At 44.3% G+C, this 21,498-nt stretch overlaps 2 protein-coding genes across 2 annotated transcripts; one reads left to right on the plus strand and one right to left on the minus strand.

Moving 5' to 3' along the window:
* Positions 1-5,962: 5,962 nt before the first annotated feature.
* On the minus strand, positions 5,963-13,456 carry LOC120358042. Its single transcript, XM_039450527.1, has 2 exons — positions 12,731-13,456; positions 5,963-12,647 (listed from the first exon to the last, which is right to left on the minus strand). The coding sequence occupies exons 1-2, from the start codon at positions 13,423-13,425 to the stop codon at positions 10,115-10,117; spliced, it is 3,228 nt and encodes a 1,075-aa protein (XP_039306461.1). The 5' UTR covers positions 13,426-13,456; the 3' UTR covers positions 5,963-10,114.
* Positions 13,457-14,583: 1,127 nt separating this feature from the next.
* LOC120358043 lies at positions 14,584-21,268 on the plus strand. The gene is made up of 2 exons (XM_039450528.1): positions 14,584-14,680; positions 20,678-21,268. The coding sequence occupies exons 1-2, from the start codon at positions 14,637-14,639 to the stop codon at positions 21,249-21,251; spliced, it is 618 nt and encodes a 205-aa protein (XP_039306462.1). The 5' UTR covers positions 14,584-14,636; the 3' UTR covers positions 21,252-21,268.
* Positions 21,269-21,498: the final 230 nt, after the last annotated feature.

Here is a 21,498-nt window from a genome sequence, read left to right on the forward strand (position 1 = left end):
GATATCACCAACGCAGCGGATCGTTCGAAAAGCTGGTCTGTGACGGAGTCGCTGTTTCTCGTCGCGGTGGCCCTATTTATATCGAGCGACTCCGCTCGCCTCCGTTATCTTTTCGGCGTTTGACGGCGGAGTCGTCGGGATAGGGAGGACCGCGTATCCTCCGAGTGTGCGTGCGCGCCGACTCAGCGCGTGCGATGGCTCGGCGCGTCTCCTCTGGCGGTGTTTGTCGCCAGGCGGTATCGCGGTATTCGGATTCTTAAAAACGGGTACCAGACGCACCCCCGGTTATGGCCCGGCGGCTTTTTAGGCCGATGTTCGCCGGGGCGATGCTTGATACGGGGTGCATCGTCACTCGGGTATAAATCGCCATTTGGTCACTCCTCAAATCCGATAACTACTTTCTTACTAAAGAGTAACATCACTATAGAATTTTCAAAAAATCGGTTTTTTTTCTTAAATGATGTTTTAAGGTCTTAGAAATAAGGTACGAAAGGTCTAAAAGCAAAGAAAGATCCTTAAATGTCATTTTTAGAAGTTTAAAACATCGTACTTTTTGATAAGATTTTAAATGTTTGCGAAGAAATTTTTCTGAGAATAATAAGAAGATTAGTACCAACAATGAATTTTATTTAAAATCGGCCAAGAGGGATCAGAAAAAGGAGAACATCAATAAGGAAGGCCAATTTTATGGTGCAGGCTTCGCAGATTAAAAATAAACGAAAAATTTTGACCTCTGTTAGATAAAACTTTAAATGCGTTTTTTTTTAAATGACGTTTTTTGATTGCCGCATCCACAACTCTCATAAATCTTGACCAATTTATTTAAAATTTTAACTGTAATTTTTAAAGAATATTTGTCAGCAAACTACGTACGGATTTTACATTTTGTTGTAAACTTTTTTTTTAATAAACAATTTTCTGCAAAATATTTTGCCAAAAAATGTATATTTTTTTCAAACTTGTGTCATTTTTACAAAAAAAATTATTTTTTAATTTCCATATGTAGTTTGCTAGCTAATGACATAAAGAATTACAAATAATTAGTTTTTTGGTCTAAAACAAAAATTGGAGCAGATTTTGACGCGGCAGTACGACATTTTCCGAAACAAGTAGTCATCGTTGTCAAGCTTTGTTACCGCCATTTTGTAATAAAAAAATGCAAAAAAAGTTTGTTTATTACTTCAAAGTATGTAAAATAAGCTACTTAAAACAGATTTTGCGTTACCGTTTTCGTTTCCCGTAAAAAATGATCAAAGATAGGTCTTTTTTGGAGGCTGTACAGTGGTGTTACCCCTTAAGGCGATGCTGGACTGACGGTGGAACTCTCTCGACGTCAGTACTGCAGATTGTTTCAGATTTTTCTTCGATGAATTTAAGATCAAGCGTAAGGTAAAGAGTAAGGGGAATAGGCTAGCGCTCTTTGTCAAACGCACTCATCTGTTCTTGTTCTTTTGACTTTAGCTCCTCTAATTTCAAAATTTCTGAACTACCACAGTAGTATAGTAAGGTGGATTCTAACTCAGGGATCTGAGGGGGGTGCGGGGGCAGGGGGGAAATTTCACGACGCGTCTTTGCCGTACTGACCATGATGATGTCACGTGGGAGGAGCGGGAGGAACATTTCACGGCATGTATTTGTCGTGCTAACCACGCCTTGAAGGGAGGGGGTGATGCCACATGCCTACTCGCTCGCACGCCAATGTTCTTTTTGCCGTGCTAACTGCCTTTTGGAGGGCGAAGGCGTTGTCACCACGATTTGTGCGGGGGCAGGGGGAATTTCACGGCACGCGTCTTTGCCGTACTGACCGTGATGATGTCACGTGGAGGGAGCAGGAAGGGAGCGGGAGGAACATTTCACGGCATGTATTTTGTCATTCTAACCACGCCTTGAAGAGAGGGGGTGATGCCACCTCGCGGCGTTAGCATAGATGACATTACGTAAGCACTGCGCTCTCACTCCTTCCTGTATACCTTCTTGCTCGCACGTCAACGCTCTCAATCGCCGTCTTGGAGAAGGGGTGATCTCACCTCGCGATGCTAATTATAGCATAGGTGATGGAATCGCACAAGCGTTTTCTTTCTCACTCCCTCCCATATATTGCGCTCATCAGATGCTGCGATGCGGTGTGGCAATTCATCATCCTCCTTCCCCCCATACGTTTTATCCTCGCTCGCTTGCTCATGTTCTCCCACGGCTTATCTTATACCTCGCACGCCAATGTTCTCAATCGCACGCGTTCTTATTTCTAAAATGAGAACACCTCTAAGCAATTTTTTATCTTAGATGCAGCTTAAATTTTCGATAACACAAGAGATACGTTTTATCAAGAGGTAAGAGGTATGACAGTGTCTTACACCAAGTGACCATTGCATATTAAACACTTTTTTATAACACGATCGCACTATTAAACGTGCATCATACGTCTATTGAACCGATATCAAATATCTATTAGACGTTTACGTCTACGTCTACCATACGTCTGTCGTACGTCTACCGTACGTCTATCGTACATCGACCATACGTCTACCATACGTCTATTGTACATCGTACGTCTATCATACTACTACATTGTACTACAGACGTTCGAGTGTAGTACGGTAGACGTTTGATAATAGTATGGTTGACGATCATACTACTACATTGTACTACTGACGTTCGAGTGTAGTACGTTAGACGTTTCATAATAATATGGTTGACGGTTCAACCATACTATTATCAAACGTCTAACGTCTACGAATTATTTATGTATTACAGGGAAAGATAAAAAAATAAACCATAAATACGTTTATACATTTTTTATTTTAAAGCATCTTTTGACATTGTAACCAATAATTGTATAATTTAAATACATTCTGCATAGCACAATTCTTAATATGTTTTGCACATCGTATAGTGTTCGCTGTATCCAAATTATTTAAAGATTCAATGTCTTCGTAATCAGCATCCACGGTCTCGATGATAACATTATTTCTTACATTGACATCAAGTATATTATTCAACCATTCTCGTTTTTCATGGCCTTTAACGTATACGATAGCTTCATCATCATTTTTATCATATACAGCTGTTGAAATCAGGTGCTTCGCTTTCGGATACTGAACTATTCCATCTTCCCATTGTAATCCATGGTGATAAGCAGTCAACCAAGAAACGCAAGATCTTTCGGATTTTGTCAATGCATTCCATGGCATGGAATTCGTAAAAATGTAATGCGTGAGAACGTTTCCTTGTTTCAATACCGCTACTTCCTTTACAATAAATTTTTTTCCAATGGTGAATCCTTGCAGATCCACAAATGTTGGCACAACCATGACAAGTAATTTTTTGAGACTGTACCATATCAAAAATATCTCGTATTTTATTAAAGATATTTGCTAACGCTGCATTTTACATGATTTTGCGCACAACGTTAGACAATGGACAGTATTCAATTACACGATCATGTAAGATAAGGCAATAGGCGGTAGTGCTCGCTGGCACATTTTCTTTGCAATCAAATTCAATGCGCACGTCCACAGTAGCACTTTTGATGGACTCGTTTTGCCGCGAGCAATCAATCACTGTAAAAGGTCCTCTTTGCAGAAATGTGACCACGTTAAGCAGCGTATCGTAGCAATCACGTCCATAATAAGATTTACGAAAACGTTGGTACATGTCAAACAGGATGGAGTATCTAGATTTACGAAAGTCTAGATTCAAGTCATCGTACGGATAAAATTCAGAGTTGAGATAAAGTTTCACATTGATCAAATTCAATCGTCAAAAATAGTAGCATCTTGAGACATGATATTCTTGCGACCGGTCTGTAGTGCAAAGATAACGAATCGAGGCTTTTCTAATTGTGTTGCAGTTTTAACAGTCCACGAATGTTTGGTTGTGCTCTGCAGCAAGGGGTACTCAAACAGATCCCAGGAACGAAAACTCATATTTAGATATCGCCCGCTTTCCAAAGCTCGTAGTATGGACAATTTATTGACTTCATTTAACGTAACATGTGGCATTCGCCACTGTACTTTGAACAATTCAATTTCCGGTTCCGTCGTTCTATTCGTTGCCACAATAGAATTGTTATCATTGCGCGCTCGTATCAAAATTAATTCATGGCGTGCGTTAACAACCATGCGTTTGTAATCCTCGCAAAAGCCCAGCAGTAAATTTAGCGGCACGCAAAAATTGAAATAATTTTCCCACAGAGTGGACGACATGTCCCATCCGGCATTCTGCATTATCATTCCTTTGTCAAACGTAAGAGATACATAGTTCTTTAGAGTACTAGTGATTCCAACGTTTCTGTTGCGATCAATTTCCACACCGTTGATTTCATATCGAATTTCATCAAACATGAACGCTACACAATTATTTCCAAGTTTTATTTCTGATGCATCATCGTCATCATCATCATTTTTTTTTCTTCACTAATCTTCCTTCGACATAGAGAAAACTTTCGCACGGCAATGTGTATAAATCCTGTTGTTGTATAGGTATCCTTATTTCATCACTATGTCCAAACGTAGTGTTAGCGTATGGATTATACGAGTGAGTTTCAATCTTGACAATGCTATCGTCAAAGATCGGGTCACCTCCAATGTTTAGAATATCAGACATCTCAGAAATTTTGTACGGTGAATCCCAGTGATCTCAAATATGCAACGTTTGATGGAGTAAGTTTCTTTTTACTAAGCAATTGGATATTCTTGATTGCTGTCTTTTTGATTGTTGTGATCTTCTTGTTGCAAATTGTGTCTCGCTCTTGCTCATTCAGCACGAGCATCTCACGTTATCGTCTTCGTACGTGCAATCTAACAGTAATCTCTTCTCCGCGGAAATCAATTAATCGACCGTTTTGATCCACAATGCGAATAGTCAAGTCAGTAATGCTCCGTACGACGATCGGAAGGTAAATGATCTGGGCAGGCGTTTCCGAGATTTTATACCCGGGAGGAACACTCGGTGAAAATTCATGTATCGTATGCACGCACTTGTCGTTGCTATACGCACCAGCGATCAGGTTACATTCTATGCGAATAATGTTTACATTGATTATATTTATAGGTAAGTCTGATTCGTGCCATTGTCGAGGTTCAAGCATACGATTTGAGGAAAATCCCAACAGCGATCCAATGTTGTTGGATTTGCTAAAATTTATTCGATAAGAGCACTTGATCTTGCTCTTCATAGTATTATTGTTGGCGCGAATCATAATCTCGTTATCCTCGTCTTCATCAATCTCTTTATGAAGCAACTTCTTCCTAGTAACATCATTTGAGACATGAGATATAGCATGTCTCAGATACTTGTCAATGTCACGCAGTTCGTACGATCCTTCGGGAATGATAACTTCCTTGTCGTCTTTGTCATAGTAAAATTTGTTATTTGAGGAATTTATATTAGGTATCGTATTGTAGGTTTCAAAGTCTGTCAGACCGAGCTCGTAATCACCATCGCTTAAATCTACAGCTGGAAAGTAGCTTACCGCGAGGACGTTACTTTTGCCGGTTAACGTAAACGTCAGTGACATGTTGTATACTGAGTTAAATAGCGAAATGTTGATCTTTAAATTGATTGTCAACCGACTGTAGAAAACGTAGGCATAGTTGACCACAGTTGCTTTGATTGTAACGTTGATAACGCGCGTGATTGTACTCGATACGTGTCACATCACTGTTAAAGTATCGCACCAATTCTTGTGGTGGTCGAAGATTACCAAAACTGTCGAAATATATAGCACGATTCCCCCTCTTTGCGTACGCCACCCAATGAGTACCCGGTCCTTCGACACTGTCCAAATTCATGATACCGCTCTCGTTTCGGCGTGCTCCCCCCGTTGGTAATGAAGTACGCATAAAAATTCTTCGGAAATGTGGAATGCGCATACGTTTTGCTAGTTGAAGTAATTCAAGGTTTGTAGTAACACCTTTTGGCATTTTTAATGTTTCATCGACATTTTTTTTTTTTCTTCTTGATACTGCTCCGCCGCGCTTATACGGAGCGAGATAAACTCCATGACCTTCCATGACACGATTATGACGTTTTAATTCCTCCAGTTGACGCTGTGCCGCTTTGTTATCATTTACGGCCTTTGCTACTCCAGCCGCTCCTCCGACCAATGACCCGAGAACTCCCAACAATGGCAGGACGGGTAGGATACCACCACGTTTTGCTACCGGAAGTATCCGCTTGCGTGTTGTCTTCTTCTTTTTCTTCTTTGATTTCAGACCCATACCGATTTTCATCTTGGTTTTCATAGCCGCCCAAATTGCTGTCGCAGCAGCTTTCTCTCCGAGACTTGAATCTCTCGCTGTAATGCGTTTCCATGCTTTCGAGGCGAGTATATTATCAGCCACGTGTCTTTTCGCGAGATCGTTGCTGTGCGAATAGGCTATGTCATGCTCACGACACGCCGCATCCAATGGATTGATGCCTCGGTCACCTCGAGCCAATCGCTCTTCTAAACGTGTTCCTGGACCGCAATACTGATAACCGGGGATATGTAATTCGAAAGGAAGTGCATTAATCGCGCGATTTAACAAACCGCAGCCTTTCGCAGGCATTCGCAGCAATTCTTTCTCAACGGTGCCGGACCGTCTATATGCGTATGCTGAGACGGTAAATTATAATGTTTGAAACACCGACGGTACTGTTGAACCTCCGAATCTGTTTTTATATGTTTGGGCAATTTGTCCCATAAATGATCGATGTAATTGTGAAACTTTTGTAGCAAAACAACTTTTGGTATATATTTTAACTGTTCGCTAGTCAAACTGTGTACATCACAGATATCTGACACGATAAGAAACATTTTGCATACTGAGCGATTTCACTCTACGCGCCTCTATAAATAGAAGCTACCCGCAATAGAAATTTTTCAGTTTATTGTTACCGTAGAGGGAAAGAAAATATGCGGTTTGTGCGGCAACCGCAGGCAATTAGAGTAATTAATTTTGATGATAAGGTAACACCCGAAATAAAAACACGCAGACATGGAAATATGCTACCGATTTCTATACGTGGCATCATTTGCGGTCCATAAAATTGTGGCAAGACAAACGTGTTGATGAGCATGTTGGAAAGCCCGCACGGTGTACGTTTCGAGAACGTGTATGTGTACTCGAAATCGCTTCAGCAGCCGAAATATCGATATCTGGAAAACTTATTAACACCGATTGAAGAAGTTGGGTATTTTGCATTCTCCAACAACAGCAACGTCATTCCTCCGAGCGAAGCGCTTCCGAATTCCATCTTTATCTTTGATGATGTAGCATGCGACAAGCAAGATACGATAAGAGAGTACTTTGCAATGGGCCGGCATGCTAACGTTGACTGCTTCTATCTCTGTCAGACGTATGCCAAGATACCGAAGCATCTTATACGTGACAACGCGAATTTGTTAATTATGTTCAAACAGGATGGCACCAATCTGAAGCATGTATACAACGATCATGTAAACACTGACATGTCTTACAAGGATTTCTGCGATTTATGCCAGATTTGTTGGCAACAAAAATATGGATTTCTAGTAATAGACAAGGACAGCGCGCTTGTCGATGGAAGATATAGAAAAGGATTTAACGACTTTGCAATACCGTAGAATGATTAGTTGTTGTCGATACGTTGAATGTTCAACATGGATAGTAACATAGATCGCGAGAAGATAGCTAAACAGATTGTAAAAACAAGTAACACAATTCGCAAAAAATATCGCGCATTAAAAACGGGTAAAATGGAAGAAGATATTGCATTGGAAAGACATTTTAAGCCAATCATTGAACCTCTAAAACAGATTGTTGAAAATACCGTTGGAGTTGTAAATACCATTGAAAATGGGTCTAAACAGGCTGAGAGTGAAGCATTCTTTTCGGGAGATGAAGAATACGTGGAACCAAAACGAAAACGGTCGAACATTTCGTTTAATAATTCAATAATGACTTCTACTCCAATTAAATTGCAAACTGTACCAATTAATTTTAATAAAGCATCACAAATGTTACAAGATAGCGATTTATTGCAGAATCATGCACCCTCCGTTGAAGAGGTTTTCGAAATCACCGATGAGCCGCTTGTGATGTCCGTTCGACAACAGTTAGAAACGTCTGAGGGGCAACAAAAATTACAAATACATTATGGTCCATTGGGACAAAAATATATGGGAGCTGTTTTGAGCGGTAAAAAAACGGTCAACGTAGATAATGTTTACGGAGTTTACTTCAACAATACCGGAACGATGCTTGGTAACAAACGTATCGACTTGCACAAGAACGATGATATATCCATAGACGGTAAAAGATACAAGGGTACTCAAGGTCTGTACGAGTTAATTTTCATGAAAATACCCAACGCTGATATCTACACGAATGACGATGTAGAGAAGTATAAGGATATCATATTAACTACAAACGCACATAGGCGAGACCATGGTGAATATAATCCAATACTAGGTAACAAAGGACACAAGTATAAAAATATAATCTCCCCCATGTTAGCACTGGATAAAGTTGGACGAGGTATACCGAACAACGTTACGTTAAACGACAACAAGATTGATTACGTTCATTGGAACGATCCGAACGAACTCGTCGATCGTCTTCGATTGCTCGAGGCCTCACGCCAAGCTGGACACAACGCTCACGATAACGAGATCCTGTCGATTATCGAGGAACTTCGCGAAGCTAGTTTAATTATAAATTGAGTCGTGCTATTCATATTATTTTAGTCAACGTTGAAATGTCAATCAATAAGTTTGGGATATCGCTCGGAAGTAGCGGAACGGAATCGTATTACAAATGGAACGGATTAATAAGAAGTTACGTCCGCGATAATGCTCTTTGCAAGGTCAACGCCAATTTTGATGCAAAGTCATGCATGATTCGTCACGTAGCGTTACCTGTAGATGATAGCGATGCTGCCAATAAACGATATGTACAACAGAGCATACAAATTTTGAAAGATCACCAGGACGAAATCGAGAGGAAGATTGTTACTCTCCAAAATAAGATGGAGATTATGCTTAACAAAATTCAAAGACAACTCGATACAGTGACTCATAGCGCAGAGTAGAAAAAACGATACATTAGATCTCTCCATCATTTGTGAATCAAACATGAACAATTCCGAAAAGCAGCTGTTAGTGGAGGAACTTCATGCTCCAGCGAGAAGAAATTTTCCGAGAAGGCATGTCATTGTTCGCGGATACGATGCCCTGTGGCAAGCGGATGTGGTTGAGATGCGACCTTACATGAGATTTAACCGAGGTTACCATTACATACTCACCGTTATCGATGTATTGAGCAAGTATGCATGGGCTGTGCCTCTCAAGGCCAAGAGTGGCAATGAAGTGGCTAATGCGATTGCAAAGATAATACGAGACGATGAAAGATGTCCAAAAAATTTGCAGACTGACAGAGGAAAAGAATTTTACAACGCCACGGTACAGAAACTATTGAAAAAACATGATATCAATCATTATTCAACATATTCCGTAATGAAGGCATCAGTCGTTGAACGGTTCAACCGTTCATTAAAGAACGACATGTGGAAGCAGTTTACGCTTAATGGAAATTATAAATGGATCGATTTGTTACCACGTCTCGTATTAGAATACAACTCGCGAAGGCATCGTACTATTGGTATGCGACCTATCAATGTTACCCCTGCGATTGCCGAAAAACTCTTATCCACTGTGTATAGTCGCATAAAAATTGCTGCACCCGCGCGGTTCAAAGTGGGTGAATCGGTACGCGTGAGCAAATTTAAGACCATTTTTGATAAAGGTTATACACCGAATTGGACTATGGAGATATTTAAAATTGCCAAAGTGCAGAGAACTAATCCCGTGACGTATTTATTGAAGGATTCCTGTGGAAAACATATCAGCGGTGGATTTTACGAATATGAGCTTCAGCGAGTCGGTAATTCTAACTTGTATCTCGTTGAAAAAATTTTACGCAAAAGAGGGGATGAGGTTTATGTGAAATGGCTGGGATTTGATAATTCACACAATTCGTGGATACACAAGGATAATGTATTGTAAAAAAATGTATTACTTATTTACAAGATATTTGTAATTTTTATTACAATTACACAAATATACATATATTATACAAATTAAGTGTTTTATTTACATTGGTATTTTATAATGTCCCCAAGGCAACGTGTCAATAGAATCTGACATAATATATCGCTTATCGTCATACGGACTAAGAGCAATTTTCGTTTCGGATATAGTATACACCTCATGCAATTTCGATCTAATACTTGACTGCTGTCGTGTCATTTCAATCTCATCATGTAAACATCGCGTGTAATCATCGAAAGTTATCGATTTTGCCACAACGTTGCTCTTGATTCCTTTGACTTTCTTCGTGTCGTTTTTACCATCAACGCGCAAGGCATACATCTTTGCTCTAAGCCCTATGAATTCGGTCATGATCGCACCATTGTTTTCATCCTTCATTAAACCTGGCACTTTTTTATTAACAAGCGGAATACCGTATGCATTATCAACCGCGTAATCACTCGTGTCAAATTTATTAATATCGCGCTTTATAATTTCGTATACGTCATCACATTCAATGTTATATATTAAGCTATCCGTATCAGTATACATAATTTTACATTTCTCGCGAAACATCGGCGCCATGTATTCATGATGAAATTCATACAAACATGTCTTAGATATGTCAAGGATGCACATACCCACATAGATTGGTTTGTCAAATTTCACCTCAAGCTTACGCATTTCGATTGCAACCAAATTCTCTGAAAAGACACTACGACTGTGGAAATTTGGCATAGCGATCATTGCCTCCGCGCCGTATCTGCCTTTCCATTTTGTCACAAGTCGCACATCGACGTGATTGCGCACGTTCTCCATGGTTTTGCCAAATACTGCGTTGTTCATTAATTTGTATAAATTTTTTTCGAAATTGTTTTTGGCGCATGTTCTGAAATCTGTATTTAACTGAATATAATCGCGAAGCCATGGTGATTGTGCAAACTGTAATATGCGATGTATTTTTGTCACTCGAAGGCCGTGACGAGTACACTGCTGCAGGTTACGATAATGTATGACGTAACGTTTCTTATCGTATAAGGTTGCGAGGAGCTTGTCTTGCCGCTTGCCGGGCGGTTTATCACGCATTGGACAGAACGGTAGGTCAATGTGCGCATCATGTAAATGTTGTGGATATTCTAAGTCTATTTCAAGAATGTAACCTGTTGGAGAATCTAGCGCGATGTCCATAAAATTAAAATTTGTTACGTCATCTACCCATCGAAAATCTTTGTATGGTAATGGCTGACACATTGCCCAACCATACAAGTTATTTACATCAAAGTACATCAGGTACGATGATGATTTCGATGGATCGTATGACTTCATGTACTTGTTGTTGGCCTGTGCGTACCTGTTCGAACATTGACTCAAACCACCACGTGTGCCACGTTCGATGAACATGATCATGTCAATGTCTGTTAGCAGTTCGAAATTTACATGTGTATATTTCAACATTGCATCCCACGTAAAACCGGGTAAAGTATAATAATATGCGGGATCGAGTCCATAACTCGCGATGCAACTATCGCGAAAATTCTCAAAGATATCAGCCAACAACAGTACGTCAGTTTTCAAGTATAAATCGCTATAATCTCCGAGCGTTCGGATGGAGAACCGCTGCCACACGTTGACAGCATGCGCGTAATCGCTCTCGGATACTGTGTCACCCGTCAATGAACTGTAAAATAATTCGCGCGGTGGCAAACATGACTCTTCCAATTTTTCTACACAGTCAACATACTCGTATGGGAAGACACCTTTTCGTGTTAACAGATCGAAATTTTCTGTTGATAAATTACTATATTCCCGTTGCATTATGCATAGCTTATCTTTACTAAGAAAAGATGCCAATTTATCGAGACTAGATGCGAGAAATTTGAAAGAATCGATAAATCTTAATTTTATGCAATTTTTCTGATCATTTTTTGTAAACGAAATATATTTTTCTTTTGTTATCGGAAGTAAATCTATTCGTCCTTCATATGCTGTAGCTATTTCCTTGATGATAAAATGCACGTCGTAGCCAGATAAGTTATGGAAAACTATAGGAATATAATGCGAATCTTTGTAATTTAAATTGCAATTTGAATGCGCTGCACCTCTGAATCGACCGGTTAAATGACAATGATCGCGTACCCGTTCTATTTCATTCGTAAATGGTTTTTCACAAATGTGGCAATGTGTAGCGTTGTTAAATTTTTTCCAATCGTCTTGTGTTAAATCCATGGGAACATTAACCGACAGAATATTATTTACAATTTGTGCTAAATCTTTAAGTTGCTCGACGAACCACGCGATACAATTCTTATCGCGATGAAACCGATACATTGATAGCGAATTGTCATACGCACAGTGTACATAATATGCTATGCTAAATACTCGATGATGCTGGTAATTTTTCTCATCCTCAGTCTTCTCCAGGATGCATTCCAAATCGGCGTATACGATAAACGGCATTCGTTCCTTTCGACAGTAATTTTTAAAGCTCAGCCATTTGTCATCTTCGCTTGGTAATATGATAGCGCAATCGTTTATCTTTCCACAGTCCATTGTGTGAATTTCCAACTTGTCGTTCGAACTAAAATAATGTAGACATCTGAAATATAATTTATTTTTGAGAAATTAGAAAAAATATATTTATATATACATATTTTTGTATTTTCCGAAATATATACATACCGATCACAAAAGAATTTCTTATTCTTTTTCTTACTGAGTTGTGAACTCATGAGACGGGACATATTCTTTATCAACGCAAAATGTCCCACATTGTCATCCTGCACGTATAGCAGATTTATATGTTTGTCCATTTTTCGTTCGGTGAGTCGTATAGGAAAAATAGATAATTTCTTCTCCTCGATGCAGTATAGATTAATGGAGATTTTGTTGAGAATTTCAAACTTTTTAATTTGTGGCAGTGTCATTGGAAACTCAATGCCTTTCAGATTTAATACCGTAGAATAATGTGGATATGAAGATTCTCGATCTGTATTCCTTTCAGCAGGATGCAGACTGGCCACCACTGACCATGCAAAACATGCATTGTCATTTGATTTTACATTAACTATCGCTTTCTTCATCATAATTTTACTTGGTAACTGGATGTTGCATCCTGCATGCAAAGGGTTATATTTGTTTATATTTATTGTTAAATTTAGTATACGCGACAACGCCCATCCGCTATCGCGTTCTTGGAATTCCTCCAACGATGCTAGGATTATCTCGATGACGTGTAACTGGTACCACTCATGCAAATCGGAGCATTGAAAGAGTTCATAATTTCTTGTTGTGATACACTTATTAGCGCGTTTGTCACCTGCGACAAATTCACCATTAAAAATAGCGTTTATCTTTACGTTGCCATGTCTCTGCATGACACTTTACACGTGCTCAAGCACAATTTCTCGCGCATCCTCTAGAAATTGATACGGTTCAATGTGTTCGAAATTAATCACAGCACCAGTCAGTATACGACTTTCAAAAACTGTATCTATCTCACGCCATCGGAGTCCAGCACTATATCCAGCGCCCATTTGCACAAACCGTCCACGCATCATTTGTTTCAAACCTTCTAGTCGCGTGATACAAGCGATCACAGATTGTCTTCCGCCGATTGACAATCGCGGATATTTACTGCGGCTACGTTCATCTAACGATTCGATGAACTCGATACAACGTTGCTCCCACGCCATATACTCTTTATGCGTATTTAATCGAGTGGATTGCTCCACCAAATCGCGCTCCGTTTGCTCCATTTTTACAATGTGCTTGACTGCATAGACTGATGGGATGCATCGCGATCTTGTCATTTTATAATGACACCATCACTTTAAATGTTATTCACAGTGTATCATAGTTTGATACATGTCTAAAGTCTTCTTAGCTGTCATAAATCAGCGCTTGTAAGATTCACATGTATATTTGATATCACTGACTTTGTAAAATTATTAAATGATCTCATCGTGATATCAAATTACTTTTAAACGAGTCACAGCAGGCGTTCGCTAAAAAAATACAAAACTGTCACATCTGCTCCATGACTTCATCGTAATGTCAAATTATATTCAAACGTGTGTCTAAATTAATTTTATAGATCTGTGATATCAGCGCCTATGATATCATCACAGCTGCTGTACTCTGACGCATGCTTTTATGCTGAAAATGCAAATCTGCAATACTATATGATTTCATTGTAATATTAAATTACATTCAAACGTGTCTAAAACTGAGTTTTACAATCCTGCGATCTCATCACATCTGTCAACGCTTGCAAGATTTACGTTTGAATATGTGTATGATCTCATCATAAAATATGTAATTTCCACATTTGATGTCGATATGGTGGTGGGGATTATAAAATAAAAAGAACTTTAAAAACGTTACTCTCATCAGTTGCTCATTGTTAGCGGACAACTCTTGAAAAATACGAGAGAAATGGCGAACTACTACGTTCCAATCCAAACCGAAGCATGCGAGATATCGTAAGTATCTATACATTTTTATACATTCCTTAAATTATATTTTTTCATATTTTTGCTTCTACATATCCATATTTCTTATTTACAGAACATTGCCACACACATCAATGAACTACTATATTCCGATCCAGACCGAAGCATGTGAGAAATCGTAAGTATCTATAATTATTTTATATACATTTTTTCATATTTTTCATATTTCATGGTTTCTTATAAAATCTCTATTTTATTTGTAACAATACGCCCCTCCACCGTGCCGCCACTCCAGACCGACCAACCGTCGAACGCACCGCGGCCGAGCACGTGTGTCTTACGTAAGACCACGCGCGTGCAATCGGCTTACGTAAGACCACCGCATGCTACCGCGCGCGACCGACGCGCTACGCGCCGCGTTCCGAAAGCGCTCCCACTCTAGCCGGCCCGTCCGCGCGCGCTGATTGGTCCGTTCAGCCGCGCGGAACGATATATAAGCCGGCAGCGGGCAGCGTAAAAGAGAGATCCGTCCGAACATCCGATCTCATCGGATCCTCTCCAGCGCTGGGCATACTCGGCGCCTCCTAGCTCGGGGATTCTCGAGCACCTCCTCGGGAACGGGCATTCTCGTTCCAGCCTTCCCGCGACGGGTAAAACCGTCGTCCCCGAGGCCGGGTATGCTCGGCCAATCCGATCCGCTCAGCCACGCGACGGGCATTCTCGTCGCGCAGGCCATCCAATCCGATCAGCCGTGTGACGGGCATCCTCGTCACGCGGCCAATCCGGACCGTCCGGCCGGACGACGGGCATTCCCGTACGTCCGGCTACATCCGATCCGAATCCGTTGCGCCGTACGGCGGGTATTCTCCCCGCACGGCAATTCCGCTTCCGTACAGCCGGACGACGGGCAGTCTCGTCGTCCGGCCACTCCGACCAGACCGTTCCGAGTGTCCCCGGGAATTCTCGGGGACCGTCCGCGCCGACACCGTTCCAGTGTCTGCCACCGTACCTCCCGGGCTACCCCCGCGAGATGAGGCCGAACCGGCCGCCCCCGTCGACAGCCCGCGCACAGCGCGAGGGCGTCGAGTACCGAGACCGTAACCGGTCAACCGCACGGGCCAATCAGGCCTCGAGCACGGCATTAGAGTGGACCGCCGCGCGGCCACTCTAACAAACGGATCCCGTACGCCTAAAGCGTAGACCGAAGCCGTCCGTAGATCACACGACTCATCCGAGCCGTTACACTGCGATAACCGCGAATCCGTTCCGACATCGCACGTTCCGCCGCGAACGATGTATATAGATATATGTTTAAAACCGAGCAACCCCGTTTGCTACTGCCGCGCGCAAAGCGCCTAGTCACCGTCCGTCCGTTTCCGAATTGTTCAAGTCCTTCCGTTTAGATATTAAGTACCGCGCAAATACGTTGCGACTGTTCTCTTAAATTCACGCGGGCCGACGACCGCGCAGTTAAGTGCCGCGACGCTATTCGAATATCACGTGATCGTTCCCTTGATTTCCCGCGGGCCGACGACCGCGCAATTAAGGGCCGTAATGTTGTACAAGGAGCTCAGTATTATCCGATAACGATATCGGAACTGTATAATTTCATTTTTGTACTAAAGTATCGCTAAATATATTTAACCTCTTTCATTTTCACTACCAAAATACGGCGTTATCATTTCGACACGAACCCGGACATCCGGCGAGCACATCCGAGCATCCTGTCCTGAACCTAAAAGCCCGTAACCGACACCGAAAAAGTACCAGCGTTACATGGCTGTGTCGGCGCGGACGGTCCCCGAGAATTCCCGGGGACACTCGGAATGGTCTGGTCGGAGTGGCCGGACGACGAGAATGCCCGTCGTCCAGCCGAACGGAAACGGAATTGCCGTGCGGGTATAATACCCGCCGCACGGCGCAACGGATTCGGATCGGATTTAGCCGGACGTACGGGAATGCCCGTTGTCCGGCCGGACGGTCCGGATTGGCCGCGTGACGAGGATGCCCGTCACACGGCTGATCGGATTGGATGGCCTGCGCGACGAGAATGCCCGTCGCGTGGCTGAGCGGATCGGATTGGCCGAGCATACCCGGCCTCGGGGACGACGGTTTTACCCGTCGCGGGAAGGCTGGAACGAGAATGCCCGTTCCCGAGGAGGTGCTCGAGAATCCCCGAGCTAGGAGGCGCCGAGTATGCCCAGCGCTGGAGAGGATCCGATGAGATCGGATGTTCGGACGGATCTCTCTTTTACGCTGCCCGCTGCCGGCTTATATATCGTTCCGCGCGGCTGAACGGACCAATCAGCGCGCACGGACGGGCCGGCTAGAGTGGGAGCGCTTTCGGAACGCGGCGCGTAGCGCGTCGGTCGCGCGCGGTAGCATGCGGTGGTCTTACGTAAGCCGATTGCACGCGCGTGGTCTTACGTAAGACACACGTGCTCGGCCGCGGTGCGTTCGACGGTTGGTCGGTCTGGAGTGGCGGCACGGTGGAGGGGCGTATTGTTACACCACCTCCCCCGTTTAAAGTGGCGAACTTAGGCCACTACGCCGGGAATTCCCGCACGTAGCGGCACTGTCCGTCACGGTCAAAGCGGAGGGTGTATCGCATCCCTCCGATGCGCGCTTTATATTTTCGCGCGATGTGCGCTGCGTGGTACGGTACGCTGATGCTAAGATCGTCGCGCACTGGTACGGATATGGGTGAATGCGTCGGTCGGTTGGTGGCGATGATTCCCCCGGTGGTAGCTGCAGGTGGCGGCAGTGTGGTCTTGCTGGTAGTGACTGTCTGCGGTGCGGTTGCTGGTACGGTGGTCGGAGATGTTGCTGCCGGCGTCTCCCTGGTGGTCGTGCCCTGGTCTGGTGATGCAGTGGTGACCTCGTTGGGTCGCTGGTTGCTGCCGGGTACTTCGTCCAGGTCGGACAGGTCACCGAACAGGTCGCGTAGCTTGTCCCTAGTCTTTTTGGGTGTTGTAAGCGTGATCACTGGACCGTCCGAAGGCTTTGGTGCCAGTGTCCGCGGTTGCTTGACCTTTGCTTGGTCATGCGCCTGTCGTTGGTTCGGTTGTCTTGGTGGTGATGGCAACACCTCCAAGAGGCTCTGCCACTTGCGGGCCGTGGTGGCGGACGACCGCTGTACGGCACAGCCTACCGCCGGGGGCGGACGCTTGCCTGTTGCGGGTGGCCGCGGTCGCGTCGGTTTTCGCATGACGGTATCCTCAGCTGGCGGACGGTCGGTGCTCCCTCGGATGAGGCCGTGGCTAGGGGCACGAATCAGCGGAACCCTCTGTCGTCTCCTTGACGGTGCGGTCATCAGACTCCGCAGGCGGTCGGGGGTCATTGGTGCGGTTGTGGCCTTTGGGCACGGCGGTGCCAGTACGGGCGGTCGTGGTGTCTCCTGGTCGGAGCGCGCCCCGGTTGTTGTTGGGCCGGTTGCTTGTCGTTGACTGGTAGTGGCGATCGCTAGTTCTTCGGCGGGGAACAGGTGCGCCTGCTTCGTCGCCGTGGTCATGGCTTGCGCCCACAGCAGCTCGAATTCCGCGTCGTCGGCCGGTGCGGTGAGTAACGCGTCCAGTGTCTCCATATTGAGTTGTCACTTTCTGCAATTTCTGGTCCTGCGGAAGGCTCCTTATATACTCGTCCTGGAACGGGAGAGGTACCCCCTTCTCCTGGGGGAGCCATGTCCAGGACGCGTGTTGTTCACGAGGTCTGTTTTTTAGCGGTGTCAATGCCCCGGTTAGAATCTGCCGCTTCATCTTTCGCGGCACTGAGTGTCGTCTGCTGGAGTCTTCTGCTCTGATGACGTCAGGGTCGGACTTGGTCAGATCGGAGCGGTGCCCCTAGGTACGCTTGGACTCGGTCGAGTATCCTTAGTGCGTTCGGATTGACGGTTTCGGTGCAGCGGTCGCGATTTACCGGTGAAAACAGTCCCGGTCGGTCGGTAATAACGGCCACTGCTTAGCGCGGAATAAGACCTAAAACGGGGCCGGTCACGGTTCGCCAGGAGACTTTGAGAGGGCTAATCGGTTTCGGCTTAAGGCCACTCTCCGGCAAGCGGGGAAACGCATGGACGTGAGCGGTCGGCGGGAACGGTTTTTGGGGATGATCATCGGACAGGGTCCCCGCTTCTCGGGAGGGGATACAATTAACATAAACGGTAGCGGTCTATCCAATCGGCGGGGATGATCGCGGATTTAGGGGACAATGGTTGGACCACACAAAAAAACAGTCACGGTCGGCGGACGCGGTTCCGTTTTATAAAAAAAAAACAATTGAAACGAAAAATTTTTCGGAGATTAGCGGAAAATGATCAGGTAGTAAGAAACGGTGACGGTGGGACACAGATGCACGAAAATTGTAAAAGAAAATCGGTGGCGGTTTATCGCGAAAATTATGCGCGGAAGTGATCGGTCACGAAAAAAAACACGTTTTATCGGCAGGAATGGTCACGGTCTATCGGAGAAGAAGAAAAGAAACAGAGAAAGAAAAAAAAAAATTCACACACGGAGACGAGCGGTCATCGGGAAAAACGGTCCCTGTTCGGGCGCCATGTAACGCTGGTACTTTTCCGGTGTCGGTTACGGGATTTTAGGTTCAGGACGGGATGCTCGGATGTGCTCGCCGGATGTCCGGGTTCGTGTCGAAATGAGAACGCCGTATTTTGATAGTAAAAATGAAAGAGGTTAAATATATTTAGCGATACTTTGGTACAAATGAAATTATACAGTTCCGATATCGTTATCGGATGATACTGAGCTCCTTGTACAACATTACGGCCCTTAATTGCGCGGTCGTCGGCCCGCGGGAAATCAAGAGAACGATCACGTGATATTCGAATAGCGTCGCGGCACTTAACTGCGCGGTCGTCGGCCCGCGTGAATTTAAGAGAACAGTCGCAACGTATTTGCGCGGTACTTAATATCTAAACGGAAGAACTTGAACAATTCGGAAACGGACGGACGGTGACTAGGCGCTTTGCGCGCGGCAGTAGCAAACGGGGTTGCTCGGTTTTAAACATATATCTATATACATCGTTCGCGGCGGAACGTGCGATGTCGGAACGGATTCGCGGTTATCGCAGTGTAACGGCTCGGATGAGTCGTGTGATCTACGGACGGCTTCGGTCTACGCTTTAGGCGTACGGGATCCGTTTGTTAGAGTGGCCGCGCGGCGGTCCACTCTAATGCCGTGCTCGAGGCCTGATTGGCCCGTGCGGTTGACCGGTTACGGTCTCGGTACTCGACGCCCTCGCGCTGTGCGCGGGCTGTCGACGGGGGCGGCCGGTTCGGCCTCATCTCGCGGGGGTAGCCCGGGAGGTACGGTGGCGGACACTGGAACGGTGTCGGCGCGGACGGTCCCCGAGAATTCCCGGGGACACTCGGAACGGTCTGGTCGGAGTGGCCGGACGACGAGACTGCCCGTCGTCCGGCTGTACGGAAGCGGAATTGCCGTGCGGGGAGAATACCCGCCGTACGGCGCAACGGATTCGGATCGGATGTAGCCGGACGTACGGGAATGCCCGTCGTCCGGCCGGACGGTCCGGATTGGCCGCGTGACGAGGATGCCCGTCACACGGCTGATCGGATTGGATGGCCTGCGCGACGTGAATGCCCGTCGCGTGGCTGACCGGATCGGATTGGCCGAGCATACCCGGCCTCGGGGACGACGGTTTTACCCGTCGCGGGAAGGCTGGAACGAGAATGCCCGTTCCCGAGGAGGTGCTCGAGAATCCCCGAGCTAGGAGGCGCCGAGTATGCCCAGCGCTGGAGAGGATCCGATGAGATCGGATGTTCGGACGGATCTCTCTTTTACGCTGCCCGCTGCCGGCTTATATATCGTTCCGCGCGGCTGAACGGACCAATCAGCGCGCGCGGACGGGCCGGCTAGAGTGGGAGCGCTTTCGGAACGCGGCGCGTAGCGCGTCGGTCGCGCGCGGTAGCATGCGGTGGTCTTACGTAAGCCGATTGCACGCGCGTGGTCTTACGTAAGACACACGTGCTCGGCCGCGGTGCGTTCGACGGTTGGTCGGTCTGGAGTGGCGGCACGGTGGAGGGGCGTATTGTTACATATTTATTACTTATAGAAACATCATCATCATCATCATCATCATCATCACCATCATCATTATTATCAATATTTTTTGTTTTATCTCATTAATCTGTAATCTTATTTACAGAACGCCACCACGATACACATCACACATTTTGGGGAGAAGGTTTGCACTAACTCCTACATCTTATAAATGGTTGGATATCGGAATCAACGCAGGATCTATATCCTACGTGGAATTGGTGCTGGGCGACAATCGCGGAAATCAAATTGCTCTGCCTTATAAAACGTGGAGATCGTTGATTGAGAAACGTATGGACATCGAGGGACTTATGCAGTCAAAAACGACTCCATTATTGATTCACGAACTGATTGTGCAGCAGATTAAACTGCGTGAAGAACATATTATAAAATTAACATTACACAATACTTATATTTGCATGAAGCCTGCAACTGTATCATTTATGTTTGAACTTGAGCATTGTATTGAACATGTATATTTCGCACTGTGTCAGAATATGAATAATGTTACTGACAAATATAAATATTTTGTAACTTACTTGCGTCAGAATTGCATCACTAATAAAAACGATGCAGTAAATATTTTGCGAAAAATTTATGATAAAAGTTCACATATTGAATGTGAATTAATAGCTTATGCTTCAGATAATATTGCATACGATTCGCTAAATGACAAATAAAATATTATAATATGTACAAATGTGAATATTGCATACGATGTGTTAAATGATAAATAAAATGTTATAATCATGTTATGTGCAAATTTGAAATAATAATAAAAATGTGTAAATTGAAATTGAACTTTTGATTATTTTTCCTATCCTTAGCGAATGAGGCTGATAGCTATTCAGTGTGGTACAACGTGGTTGTCACAGCTGTGACAATGACTTGAGTTTCTTTTGTTACCAAGAACTCAGTTGTAAGATG

The sequence above is a fragment of the Solenopsis invicta genome, chromosome 6 (genome assembly GCF_016802725.1).
Source record: "Solenopsis invicta isolate M01_SB chromosome 6, UNIL_Sinv_3.0, whole genome shotgun sequence".
NCBI lineage: Eukaryota > Metazoa > Arthropoda > Insecta > Hymenoptera > Formicidae > Solenopsis > Solenopsis invicta.

Bases quoted from the DNA above. Each gene is read 5' to 3' on its own strand.
- LOC120358042 (XM_039450527.1), bottom strand. From the start codon at position 13,425: ATGCAGAGACATGGCAACGTAAAGATAAACGCTATTTTTAATGGTGAA. The intron at 12,648-12,730 runs GTATGTATATAT...ATTATATTTCAG, and splicing joins AAGAAATTCTTTTGTGATCG to ATGTCTACATTATTTTAGTT.
- LOC120358043 (XM_039450528.1), top strand. From the start codon at position 14,637: ATGAACTACTATATTCCGATCCAGACCGAAGCATGTGAGAAATC. The intron at 14,681-20,677 runs GTAAGTATCTAT...TCTTATTTACAG, and splicing joins ACCGAAGCATGTGAGAAATC to AACGCCACCACGATACACAT.